This window comes from Oncorhynchus mykiss, chromosome 10 (genome assembly GCF_057628025.1).
Source record: "Oncorhynchus mykiss isolate SJ-2025 chromosome 10, ASM5762802v1, whole genome shotgun sequence".
Lineage (NCBI taxonomy): Eukaryota > Metazoa > Chordata > Actinopteri > Salmoniformes > Salmonidae > Oncorhynchus > Oncorhynchus mykiss.
The window spans coordinates 84959147-84973894 of record NC_143031.1 but is presented as its reverse complement, the minus strand read 5'-3'; the positions used below and the strand labels follow the sequence as shown (position 1 = coordinate 84973894).

General features: G+C 43.4%; 1 protein-coding gene across 15 annotated transcripts in view; it reads left to right on the top strand.

Moving 5' to 3' along the window:
* LOC118936807 (calcium/calmodulin-dependent protein kinase type II delta chain) overlaps window positions 1–14748 on the top strand; it is a 99035-nt gene that overhangs the window by 47859 nt on the left and 36428 nt on the right. For 6 of the 15 annotated variants that reach the window (XM_090188293.1, XM_090188295.1, XM_090188290.1 and 3 more), the window contains 4 exons: window positions 1596–1679; window positions 7729–7771; window positions 12943–12980; window positions 14202–14285. In XM_090188293.1, coding sequence (XP_090044419.1) covers window positions 1596–1679; window positions 7729–7771; window positions 12943–12980; window positions 14202–14285 — 249 coding nt within the window. Of the gene's footprint in view, window positions 1–1595; window positions 1680–7728; window positions 7772–12939; window positions 12985–14201; window positions 14286–14748 lie in introns of those variants that run through there. The other 9 variants (XM_090188294.1, XM_090188289.1, XM_090188291.1 and 6 more) reach the window with 3 other exon arrangements.

The window sequence follows — 14748 nt, the reverse complement described above, 5'->3', positions numbered from 1 at the left end:
CACTAGGGCAGTTTAAACCCCCTAATGATGAATGAGCTCTCCTCGTCTGGGTTCCCCGGTACCACTAGGGCAGTTTAAACCCCCTAATGATGAATGAGCTCTCCTCGTCTGGGTTCCCCGGTACCACTAGGGCAGTTTAAACCCCCTAATGATGAATGAGCTCTCCTCGTCTGGGTTCCCCGGTACCACTAGGGCAGTTTAAACCCCTAATGATGAATGAGCTCTCCTCGTCTGGGTTCCCCGGTACCACTAGGGCAGTTTAAACCCCCTAATGATGAATGAGCTCTCCTCGTCTGGGTTCCCCGGTACCACTAGGGCAGTTTAAACCCCTAATGATGAATGAGTTCACTGAGATTTGGATTCCCCGGTACCACTAGGGCAGTTTAAACCCCTAATGATGAATGAGCACTGAGATTTGGGTTCCCCGGTACCACTAGGGCAGTTTAAACCCCCTAATGATGAATGAGCTCTCCTCGTCTGGGTTCCCCGGTACCACTAGGGCAGTTTAAACCCCCTAATGATGAATGAGCTCTCCTCGTCTGGGTTCCCCGGTACCACTAGGGCAGTTTAAACCCCCTAATGATGAATGAGCTCTCCTCGTCTGGGTTCCCCGGTACCACTAGGGCAGTTTAAACCCCCTAATGATGAATGAGCTCTCCTCGTCTGGGTTCCCCGGTACCACTAGGGCAGTTTAAACCCCTAATGATGAATGAGCTCTCCTCGTCTGGGTTCCCCGGTACCACTAGGGCAGTTTAAACCCCCTAATGATGAATGAGCTCTCCTCGTCTGGGTTCCCCGGTACCACTAGGGCAGTTTAAACCCCCTAATGATGAATGAGCTCTCCTCGTCTGGGTTCCCCGGTACCACTAGGGCAGTTTAAACCCCCTAATGATGAATGAGCTCTCCTCGTCTGGGTTCCCCGGTACCACTAGGGCAGTTTAAACCCCCTAATGATGAATGAGCTCTCCTCGTCTGGGTTCCCCGGTACCACTAGGGCAGTTTAAACCCCCTAATGATGAATGAGCTCTCCTCGTCTGGGTTCCCCGGTACCACTAGGGCAGTTTAAACCCCCTAATGATGAATGAGCTCTCCTCGTCTGGGTTCCCCGGTACCACTAGGGCAGTTTAAACCCCTAATGATGAATGAGCTCTCCTCGTCTGGGTTCCCCGGGACCACTAGGGCAGTTTAAACCCCTAATGATGAATGAGCTCTCCTCGTCTGGGTTCCCCGGGACCACTAGGGCAGTTTAAACCCCTAATAAGATGTGTAATTGTTTTGATTAAATTTAATTTAATGTATCTGTATCTGTTACTGTATCTTGTAGTTTAAATATTTGTACTGCTTATTGTATTGATCATATTGATTATTGGAATTGTTGTCCTCACGGCACCATTGGAAATGAGATCCGAGGTCTCAATGGAATCCCCTGTAAAAAATAACATTCTCTCTCAATTCAACTACATTCAAGGGGCTTTATTGGCATGGGAAACATGTGTTAACATTGCCCAAAGCAAGTGGAAGTAGATAATATACAAAAAGTGAAAAAAACAACACAATATAAAATGAACAGTAAACATGACGTTCTCTGTCTGCAGCAACGGTCCACTGTAGCTTCCATGATGCACAGACAGGAGACTGTGGAGTGTCTGAAGAAGTTCAACGCCAGGAGAAAACTCAAGGTAACACTAACTCTTTCACTGTCCTCTGTTCTATTCAGAGACTCAAGGGATGTGTCTCTCCCTATACCCTATTCCCTATACTCTATTCCCTATTCCCTATACCATGTACTACTGTCTACCCAGAGCTCTATACCCTATTCCCTATACCATGTCTAACCAGATCTCTATTCCCTATTCCTTATTCCCTATACCCTATTCCCTATACCATGTACTATTGCCTACCCAGAGCTCTATACCCTATACCCTATTCCCTATACCCTATTCCCTATACCATGTACTACTGTCTACACAGAGCTCTATACCCTATTCCCCCTATACCGTGTCTAACCAGATCTCTATACCCTATACCATGTACTATTGCCTTCCCAGAGCTCTATACCCTATACCCTATACCCTATTCCATATACCCTATTCCTTATTCCCTATACCCTATTCCCTATACAATGTACTACTGTCTACCCAGAACTCTATACCCTATTCCATATACCCTATTCCTTATTCCCTATACCCTATTCCCTATACAATGTACTACTGTCTACCCAGAACTCTATACCCTATTCCCTGTTCCCAATACCATATTCCTTATACCCTATTCCCTATACCATGCACTACTGTCTACCCAGAGCTCTATACCCTATTCCCTATACCCTATTTCCTGTTCCCTATACCCTATTCCCTATACTATGCACTACTGTATACCCAGAGCTCTATTCCCTATACCCTATTCCCTATACCCTATTCCATATTTCCTATACCCTATTTCCTGTACCCTATACTTTATTCCCTATACCTTATACCCTATTCCTTATACCCTATACCCTATTCCTTGTACCCTATACTCTATTCCCTATACCTTATACCCTATTCCTTATACCCTATACCCTATTCCCTGTACCCTATACTCTATTCCCTATACCTTGTACCCTATTCCCTATTCCTTATACCCTATACCCTATTCCATATTCCCTATTCCTTATACCCTATACCCTATTCCCTATTCCTTATACCCTATTCCCTATTCCCTATTCCCTATTCCTTATACCCTATACCCTATCCCCTATTCCCTATTCCTTATACCCTATTCCCTATTCCCTATTCCTTATACCCTATTCCCTATTCCCTAATCCCTATTCCTTATACCCTATTCCCTATTCCTTATTCCCTATTCCCTATTCCTTATACCCTATAACCTATTCCCTATTCCCTATTCCGTATACCCTATTCCTTATACCCTATTCCCTATACCTTGTACCCTATTCCTTATTCCTTATACCCTATAACCTATTCCCTATTCCCTATTCCGTATACCCTATTCCTTATACCCTATTCCCTATACCTTGTACCCTATTCCTTATTCCTTATACCCTATTCCCTATTCCTTATACCCTATTCCCTATTCCCTATTCCCTATTCCTTATACCCTATACCCTATTCCCTATTCCCTATTCCTTATACCCTATTCCCTATTCCCTATTCCTTATACCCTATTCCCTATTCCCTATTCCCTATTCCTTATATCCTATACCCTATTCCCTATTCCCTATTCCTTATACCCTATTCCCTATTCCCTATTCCTTATACCCTATTCCCTATTCCCTATTCCTTATACCCTATTCCCTATTCCCTATTCCCTATTCCTTATACCCTATACCCTATTCCATATTCCCTATTCCTTATACCCTATTCCCTATTCCTTATACCCTATTCCCTATTCCCTATTCCCTATTCCTTATACCCTATTCCCTATTCCCTATTCCCTATTCCTTATACCCTATTCCCTATTCCCTATTCCTTATACCCTATAACCTATTCCCTATTCCCTATTCCTTATACCCTATAACCTATTCCCTATTCCCTATTCCGTATACCCTATTCCTTATACCCTATTCCCTATACCTTGTACCCTATTCCTTATTCCTTATACCCTATAACCTATTCCCTATTCCCTATTCCGTATACCCTATTCCTTATACCCTATTCCCTATACCTTGTACCCTATTCCTTATTCCTTATACCCTATTCCCTATTCCTTATACCCTATTCCCTATTCCCTATTCCCTATTCCCTATTCCCTATTCCTTATACCCTATACCCTATTCCATATTCCCTATTCCTTATACCCTATTCCCTATTCCCTATTCCTTATACCCTATTCCCTATTCCCTATTCCCTATTCCTTATACCCTATTCCCTATTCCCTATTCCTTATACCCTATTCCCTATTCCCTATTCCTTATACCCTATAACCTATTCCCTATTCCCTATTCCGTATACCCTATTCCTTATACCCTATTCCCTATACCTTGTACCCTATTCCTTATTCCTTATACCCTATAACCTATTCCCTATTCCCTATTCCGTATACCCTATTCCTTATACCCTATTCCCTATACCTTGTACCCTATTCCTTATTCCTTATACCCTATTCCTTATTCCTTATACCCTATTCCCTATTCCTTATACCCTATTCCCTATTCCTTATACCCTATTCCCTATTGCTTATACCCTATTCCCTATTCCTTATACCCTATTCCCTATTCCCTATTCCCTATACTACTACAAGGCCCATAGAGGTCTGATCAAAAGGACTTTCCAACCATTGGTCGTTTGTTATTTAATTCTACGGTTCTGTTTCTGTTTATTATTATTGTCAAAAAGAAAATATCACAATAAATATCCTTTAATTAAAAAGAGTAGTGCCCTTCTATAGGGACTAGGGCACCCTTTGGGACGTAGCCAAGCACACAAACCTTTTATAGGGAAGAGGGCACCCTTTGGGACGTAGCCAAGCACACAACCTTTTATAGGGACTAGGGCACCCTTTGGGACGTGGCCAAGCACACACCCTTTTATAGGGACTAGGGCACCCTTTGGGACGTAGCCAAGCACACAACCTTTTATAGGGACTAGGGCACCCTTTGGGACGTAGCCAAGCACACACCCTTTTATAGGGACTAGGGCACCCTTTGGGACATAGCCAAGTACACACCCTTTTATAGGGACTAGGGCACCCTTTGGGACGTAGCCAAGTACACACCCTTTTATAGGGACTAGGGCACCCTTTGGGACATAGCCAAGTACACACCCTTTTATAGGGACTAGGGCACCCTTTGGGACGTAGCCAAGTACACACCCTTTTATAGGGACTAGGGCACCCTTTGGGACGTAGCCAAGTACACACCCTTTTATAGGGACTAGGGCACCCTTTGGGACGTAGCCAAGTACACACCCTTTTATAGGGACTAGGGCACCCTTTGGGACGTAGCCAAGTACACACCCTTTTATAGGGACTAGGGCACCCTTTGGGACGTAGCCAAGTACACACCCTTTTATAGGGACTAGGGCACCCTTTGGGACGTAGCCAAGTACACACCCTTTTATAGGGACTAGGGCACCCTTTGGGACGTAGCCAAGCACACACCCTTTTATAGGGACTAGGGCACCCTTTGGGACGTAGCCAAGTACACACCCTTTTATAGGGACTAGGGCACCCTTTGGGACGTAGCCAAGCACACACCCTTTTATAGGGACTAGGGCACCCTTTGGGACGTAGCCAAGCACACAACCTTTTATAGGGACTAGGGCACCCTTTGGGACGTGGCCAAGTACACAACCTTTTATAGGGACTAGGGCACCCTTTGGGACGTGGCCAAGTACACAACCTTTTATAGGGACTAGGGCACCCTTTGGGACGTGGCCAAGTACACAACCTTTTATAGGGACTAGGGCACCCTTTGGGACGTAGCCAAGCACACAACCTTTTATAGGGACTAGGGCACCCTTTGGGATGTAGCCAAGCACACACCCTTTTATAGGGACTAGGGCACCCTTTGGGACGTAGCCAAGCACACACCCTTTTATAGGGACTAGGGCACCCTTTGGGATGTAGCCAAGTACACACCCTTTTATAGGGACTAGGGCACCCTTTGGGATGTAGCCAAGTACACACCCTTTTATAGGGACTAGGGCACCCTTTGGGATGTAGCCAAGCACACACCCTTTTATAGGGACTAGGGCACCCTTTGGGACATAGCCAAGCACACACCCTTTTATAGGGACTAGGGCACCCTTTGGGATGTAGCCAAGCACACACCCTTTTATAGGGACTAGGGCACCCTTTGGGATGTAGCCAAGCACACACCCTTTTATAGGGACTAGGGCACCCTTTGGGACATAGCCAAGCACACACCCTTTTATGGGGACTAGGGCACCCTTTGGGACATAGCCAAGCACACACCCTTTTATAGGGAAGAGGGCACCCTTTGGGACGTAGCCAAGCACACACCCTTTTATAGGGACTAGGGCACCCTTTGGGACGTGGCCAAGCACACACCCTTTTATAGGGACTAGGGCACCCTTTGGGACGTAGCCAAGCACACACCCTTTTATAGGGAAGAGGGCACCCTTTGGGACGTAGCCAAGCACACACCCTTTTATAGGGACTAGGGCACCCTTTGGGACGTAGCCAAGCACACACCCTTTTATAGGGACTAGGGCACCCTTTGGGACGTAGCCAAGCACACACCCTTTTATAGGGACTAGGGCACCCTTTGGGACGTAGCCAAGCACACACCCTTCTATAGGGACTAGGGCACCCTTTGGGACGTAGCCAAGCACACACCCTTTTATAGGGACTAGGGCACCCTTTGGGATGTAGCCAAGCACACACTCTTTTATAGGGACTAGGGCACCCTTTGGGACGTAGCCAAGCACACACCCTTTTATAGGGACTAGGGCACCCTTTGGGATGTAGCCAAGCACACACCCTTTTATAGGGACTAGGGCACCCTTTGGGACGTAGCCAAGCACACACCCTTTTATAGGGACTAGGGCACCCTTTGGGACGTAGCCAAGTACACAACCTTTTATAGGGACTAGGGCACCCTTTGGGACGTAGCCAAGTACACAACCTTTTATAGGGACTAGGGCACCCTTTGGGACGTAGCCAAGTACACAACCTTTTATAGGGACTAGGGCACCCTTTGGGACGTGGCCAAGCACACACCCTTTTATAGGGACTAGGGCACCCTTTGGGACGTGGCCAAGCACACACCCTTTTATAGGGACTAGGGCACCCTTTGGGACGTGGCCAAGCACACACCCTTTTATAGGGACTAGGGCACCCTTTGGGACGTGGCCAAGCACACACCCTTTTATAGGGACTAGGGCACCCTTTGGGACGTGGCCAAGCACACACCCTTTTATAGGGACTAGGGCACCCTTTGGGACGTGGCCAAGCACACACCCTTTTATAGGGACTAGGGCACCCTTTGGGATGTAGCCAAGCACACACCCTTTTATAGGGACTAGGGCACCCTTTGGGATGTAGCCAAGCACACACCCTTTTATAGGGACTAGGGCACCCTTTGGGACGTAGCCAAGCACACACCCTTTTATAGGGACTAGGGCACCCTTTGGGACGTGGCCAAGCACACACCCAATAGGGCACCCTTTGGGATGTAGCCAAGCACACACCCTTCTCTTTCTCACCCCCTTTTCCACCTGCTTTGAAATGATCAGCCCTTCAGTAGAGACTATACTACCACTGCTGTTCTTCTTCTCTCTTTTTATTAGCTTTCCTATTTTCTAACAACCTTTAATCAGTGAATTGATCTGTCTCCTCCCCTCTTTTCTGCTCTCTCCTCCCCTCCTCTTTTCTGCTCTCTCCTCCCCTCCTCTATTCTGCTCTCTCCTCCCCTCCTCTATTCTGCTCTCTCCTCCCCTCTTTTCTGCTCTCTCCTCCCCTCTATTCTGCTCTCTCCTCCCCTCTATTCTGCTCTCTCCTCCCCTCCTCTATTCTGCTCTCTCCTCCCCTCCTCTATTCTGTTCTCTCCTCCCCTCCTCTATTCTGCTCTCTCCTCCCCTACTCTATTCTGCTCTCTCCTCCCCTCCTCTATTCTGTTCTCTCCTCCCCTCCTCTATTCTGCTCTCTCTTCCCCTCCTCTATTCTGCTCTCTTCTCCCCTGCTCTTTTCTGTTCTCTCCTCCCCTCCTTTTTTCTGCTCTCTCCATCCTTCCCTCCTTTCTTTCTGTCCCCTCCACTATTTCAGGGAGCCATTTTGACCACTCTGCTGGTAACAAAAAACTTCTCAGGTACGTCCTTCTCTCTCTCTCTCTGTCCTTAGCTCTCTCTCTGTCCTTCGCTCTCTCTCTCTGTGTCCTCTCTCTCTCTCTCTGTCTCTCTTTCTCGCTCTGTCTCTCTCTCTGTCTCTCTCTCTCTGTCTCTCTCTCGCTCTGTCTTTCTCTCTGTCTTTCTCTCTCTGTCTCTCTCTCTCTTTCTGTCTCTCTCTGTCTCTCTTGCTCTGTCTCTCTCTCTCTCTGTCCTCTCTCTCTGTCTCTTTCTCTCTCTTTCTCTCTTTCTCTCCGTCTTTCTCTCTCTGTCTCTCTCTCTGTCTATTTCTCTCTGTCTTTCTCTCTGTCTCTCTGTCTCTTTCTCTCTCTTTCTCTCTCTCTGTCTCTCTCTCTGTCCATTGCTCTCTCTCTGTCTCTCTCTCTCTCTCTGTCTCTCTCTCTCTCTCTCTCTCTGTCTCTCTCTCTGTCCTTTGCTCTCTCTCTGTTCTCTCCCTCTCTCTCTGTCCTTTGCTCTCTCTCTGTCTCTCTCTCTGTCTCTCTCTCTCTCTCTCTCTGTCTCTCTCTCTGTCTCTCTCTCTGTCTCTCTCTCTGTCTCTCTCTCTGTCCTTTGCTCTCTCTCTGTTCTCTCCCTCTCTCTCTGTCTCTCTCTCTGTCTCTCTCTCTCTGTCTCTCTCTCTCTGTCTCTCTCTCTGTCTCTCTCTCTGTCTCTCTCTCTGTCCTCTGCTCTCTCTCTGTTCTCTCCCTCTCTCTCTGTCTCTCTCTCTCCCTATCTCTCTGTCTCTCCCTCTCTCTCTCTCTGTCTCTCTCTCTGTCTCTCTCTCTCTCTCTCTCTGTCTCTCTCTCTGTCTCTCTGTGTCTCTCTCTCTGTCTCTCTCTCTCTGTCTCTCTCTCTCTCTGTCTCTCTCTCTGTCCCTCTCTCTGTCTCTCTCTCTGTCTCTCTCTCTGTCTCTCTCCCTCTCTCTCTCTCTGTCTCTCTGTCTGTGTGTAAAATTCTAACAGTAATTTCACTTTACTTCCCATATCTGGGTGTTTTGCAGTTATTTTGATTCATTTTTTTCTTTAGAATTAAATAATCTGATTTTATTTTTTCTTTACAATTAATCATTTTCTTCTTTTTAATTGTTTTTTTATTTCTTTACGTCCTTTGTTTGGGATGTGGTCGAGGTACGTACTCACTTCCTCTCCCTCAGCCAATCAGTGGCCAGTGTTTCATGTCACTTCCTCTCTGTCAGCCAATCAGTGGCCAGGGCCTCATGTCACACCCCTTCTACCCCTTTCACACAATATCGGGCCGATCCCAACCAAACTGTGCTGGCTCTGATATTTTCTTGTCTCATTGTCTCTTGTCGGCACGGTTACAGTAACTATGGAGGATGCGTAACCAGGCCGGCTCAGTACAGCTTGGTTTGGTTCGACTCAGTAGTGTAAAAATCCCTTTTAAAACATCTTGATTTTATAATAGTACATTAGTGAATGTAGTATATATATATATATATATATATATATACACATTGCATTGGGAAGTATGGAGATCCCTTGACTTTATCCACATTTTGTTACGTTACAGCCTTATTCTAAAATGGATTTAATTGTTGTTTATCAATCTACACACAATACCCCATAATAACAAATCAAAAACGTATGTTAAAAACACAACTGAAATCTTGTTTCTCATGTGGTCTGAGAATCCTTTTGGTGCCTTTTGGCAAACTCCAAGCGGGCTGTCATGTGCCTTTTACTGAGGAGTGGCTTCCGTCTGGCCACTCTACCATAAAGGCCCGATTGGTGGAGTGCTGCAGAGATGGTTGTCCTTCTGGAAGGTTCTCCCATCTCCACAGAGATGGGAGCTCTGTCAGAGTGACCATCGGGTTCTTGGTCACTTCCCTGATCAAGGCCCTTCTCCGCCGATTGCTCAGTTTACTCAGAGGCCACTGCGTTCTTGGGGACATTCTATGCTGCAGAAATGTTTTGGTACCCTTCTCCAGATCTGTGCCTCGACACAATCCTGTCTCTGAGCTCTACGGACAATTCCTTCAGACCTCGTGGCTTTGTTTTCGCTCTGTCAACTCTGGGATTTTATATAGACAGGTGTGTTCCTTTCCAAATCATGTCGAATCAGTTGAGTTTACCACAGGTGGACTCCAATCAAGTTGTAGAAACATCTCAAGGATGATCAACGAAAACAGGATGCACCTGAACTCAATTTAGAGTCAAAGGGTCTGAATACTTATGTAAATACGGCATCTGTTTATAATTTTTAATACATTTGCAAACATTTCTAAAAACCTATTTTCACTTTGCCATTATGGGGTATTGTGTGCAGATTGCTGAGGATTTTAGAATGAGGCTGTAACCCAACAAAATATGGAAAAAAGTGAAGGGGTCTGAATACTTTCCTAATGCACCGTATATAAACAGGATGTTGTGAATACAGTACATTCACATCCACAGAATACTTCATGTGGTATATATACAGTATATATGCAGTATATTATGAATAGTGAATATAGTACATTCACATAATACTTCATGTAGTATATATATACAGTATATATGCAGTATATTATGAATAGTGAATATAGTACATCCACAGAATACTTCATGTAGTATATACACAGTATATATGCAGTATATTATGAATAGTGAATATAGTACATTCACAGAATACTTCATGTAGTATATATACAGTATATATGCAGTATATTATGAATAGTGAATATAGTACATTCACATCCACAGAATACTTCATGTAGTATATATACAGTATATATGCAGTATATTATGAATAGTGAATATAGTACATTCACATAATACTTCATGTAGTATATATACAGTATATATGCAGTATATTATGAATAGTGAATATAGTACATCCACAGAATACTTCATGTACTATATATACAGTATATATGCAGTATATTATGAATAGTGAATATAGTACATCCACATAATACTTCATGTAGTATATACACAGTATATATGCAGTATATTATGAATAGTGAATATAGTACATTCACATCCACAGAATACTTCATGTAGTATATATACAGTATATATGCAGTATATTATGAATAGTGAATATAGTACATCCACAGAATACTTCATGTAGTATATATATACAGTATATATGCAGTATATTATGAATAGTGAATATAGTACATTCACATCCACAGAATACTTCATGTAGTATATATACAGTATATATGCAGTATATTATGAATAGTGAATATAGTACATTCACATAATACTTCATGTAGTATATATACAGTATATATGCAGTATATTATGAATAGTGAATATAGTACATCCACAGAATACTTCATGTACTATATATACAGTATATATGCAGTATATTATGAATAGTGAATATAGTACATCCACATAATACTTCATGTAGTATATACACAGTATATATGCAGTATATTATGAATAGTGAATATAGTACATTCACATCCACAGAATACTTCATGTGGTATATATACAGTATATATGCAGTATATTATGAATAGTGAATATAGTACATCAACAGAATACTTCATGTAGTATATATATACAGTATATATGCAGTATATTATGAATAGTGAATATAGTACATTCACAGAATACTTCATGTAGTATATATACAGTATATATGCAGTATATTATGAATAGTGAATATAGTACATCAACAGAATACTTCATGTAGTATATATACAGTATGTATGCAGTATATTATGAATAGTGAATATAGTACATCCACAGAATACTTCATGTAGTATATATACAGTATATATGCAGTATATTATGAATAGTGAATATAGTACATTCACATCCACAGAATACTTCATGTAGTATATATACAGTATATATGCAGTATTCATGTAGTATATACTATATGTAGAATATGTTGTAGCATGACGATGCAGATGCATGCAATGATTTAATACCATGACTTAATACCATGACTTTAATACCATGACTTAATACCATGACTTTAATACCATGACTTAATACCATGACTTTCATACCATGACTTAATACCATGACTTTCATACCATGACTTAATACCATGACTTTAATACCATGACTTTAATACCATGACTTTAATACCATGACTTTAATACCATGACTTTAATACCATGACTTTAATACTGACTTTAATACTGACTTTAATACCATGACTTTAATACCATGACTTTAATACCATGACTTTAATACTGACTCTAATACCATGACTTTAATACCATGACTTTAATACCATGGCTTTAATACCATTACTTTAATACCATGACTTAATACCATTACTTTAATACCATTACTTTAATACCATGACTTAATACCATGACTTGATACCATGACTTAATACCATGACTTTAATACCATGACTTTAATACCATGACTTTAATACCATGACTTAATACCATAACTTTAATACCATGACTTAATACCATGACTTTAATACTGACTTTAATACCATGACTTTAATACTGACTTTAATACCATGACTTTAATACCATGACTTTAATACCATGACTTTAATACTGACTTTAATACTGACTTTAATACCATGACTTTAATACTGACTTTAATACCATGACTTTAATACCATGACTTTAATACCATGACTTTAATACCATGACTTTAATACCATGACTTTAATACTGACTTTAATACCATGACTTTAATACCATGACTTTAATACTGACTTTAATACCATTACTTTAATACTGACTTTAATACTGACTTTAATACTGACTTTAATACCATGACTTTAATATCACTGTATATTTGAAACGTTTTGAAACACAAGGAAACGTGTCTCTGTCATTTGACAGATTCAACCATTTAGTTGTTGTTTCAAAACGTTTCCTCTTGTTTTGAGTCTAATGAACACAGCCCTGTTGCACTATAGAGGCTTTTCTGTCTCTGTGAGAAACACTGGTGTTAACCTTCCTCTCTCTCTCTCTCTCGCTCTCTCTCTCTCTCTCTCTCTTCCCCCCTTCCTCTCTCTCTCTCTCTCTCTCTCTCTCTCTCTCTCTCTCTCTCTCTCTCTCTCTCTCTCTCTCTCTCTCTTCCCCCCTTCCTCTCTCTCTCTCCCCCCCTTCCTCTCTCTCTTCCCCCTTCCTCTCTCTCTCTCTCTCTCTCTCCCTCCCTCCCTTCCTTCCTTCCTTCCTTCCTTCCTTCCTTCCTTCCTTCCTTCCTCTCTACAGCAGTCAAAAGTCTGCTGAACAAGAAGGCTGACGCCGTCAAGGTGAGTTTCTGTGGCAGCGTTCCAAATGGCTCCATTTTGGTTCCCTACGTTGTACACTACCTTTGGTCAGAGCCCTCTGCAGAAAGCAGTGCACTAACATAGAGAGTAGGATGCTGATTGGCCCTGTGTGTTGTAATGTAACATAGAGGGTAGGATGCTGATTGGCCCTGTGTGTTGTAATGTAACATAGAGAGTAGGATGCTGATTGGCCCTGTGTTTTTTTCTGTAACCACTGATAACCTGTTAACCTCTCCTCCCATTTCCTGTAGTTTTGTCTCTGGTTTCCTGTAGTCACTAAGTTCTGCCATCTCAGTACTCTGGTATAGATAGTCCTGTGGCAGTACTCTGGTATAGATAGCCCTGTCTCAGTACTCTGGTTTAGACAGCCCTGTCTCAGTACTCTGGTATAGACAGCCCTGTCTCAGTACTCTGGTATAGATAGCCCTGTCTCAGTACTCTGGTATAGACAGCCCTGTCTCAGTACTCTGGCATAGATAGTCCTGTCTCAGTACTCTGGTATAGATTGTCCTGTGTCAGCCCTGTCTCAGTACTCTGGTATAGATAGTCCTGTGTCAGTACTCTGGTATAGATAGCCCTGTGTCAGTACTCTGGTATAGAGAGCCCTGTGTCAGTACTCCGGTATAGACAGTCCTGTGTCAGAACCGTCTCAGTACTCTGGTATAGATAGTCCTGTGTCAGTCCATCTCAGTTCCCTGATATAGATAGCCCTGTGTCCGAGCTCTCTCAGTACTCTGGTATAGATAGCCGTGTGTCAGACCGTCTCAGTACTCTGGTATAGATAGTCCTGTGTCAGAGCTCTCTTAGTACTCTGGTATAGATAGTCCTGTCTCAGTACTCTGGTATAGATAAGCCTGTGTCAGTACTCTGGTATAGATAGCCCTGTGTCAGAGCTGTCTCAGTACTCTGGTATAGATAGCCTGTGTCAGTCCATCTCAGTACTCTGGTATAGATAGTCCTGTCTCGGTACTCTGGTATAGATAGCCTGTGTCAGTCCATCTCAGTACTCTGGTATAGATAGTCCTGTCTATTGAACCCTGTAGGATCTAGATACAGTATAAAACATCAGGGGACTGTCTGTCTGTTGGTTCCATTGTCCAGGTAAGGCTAAAAGCTAAATAAAAGTTGACCCAGGTCAGGTCAGGTCAGGTTTGTGATGTGATGTGATGTGTGATGTTCCCTCTACACTACTTGCTTTTACAGGCGAACAACAAAGCCAACACAGTGACCAGTCCTAAAGCCAACACAGTGACCAGTCCTAAAGACACCAGCTTAACCCCAGCACTGGTACATACTACGCCCTCCATACCTCCCTCTACTCCCTCATCACTGGTACATACTACACCCTCCATACCTCCCTCCTCATCACTGGTACATACTACACCCTCCATACCTCCCTCTACTCCCTCCTCATCACTGGTACATACTACACCCTCCATACCTTCCTCTACTCCCTCCTCATCACTGGCACATACTACACCCTCCATACCTCCCTCTACTCCCTCCCCATCACTGGTACATAATACACCCTCCATACCTTCCTCTACTCCCTCCTCATCACTGGTACATAATACACCCTCCATACCTTCCTCTACTCCCTCCTCATCACTGGTACATACTACACCCTCCATACCTTCCTCTACTCCCTCCTCATCACTGGTACATACTACACCCTCCATACCTCCCTCTACTCCCTCCCCATCACTGGTACATACTACACCCTCCATACCTCCCTCCTCATCACTGGTAC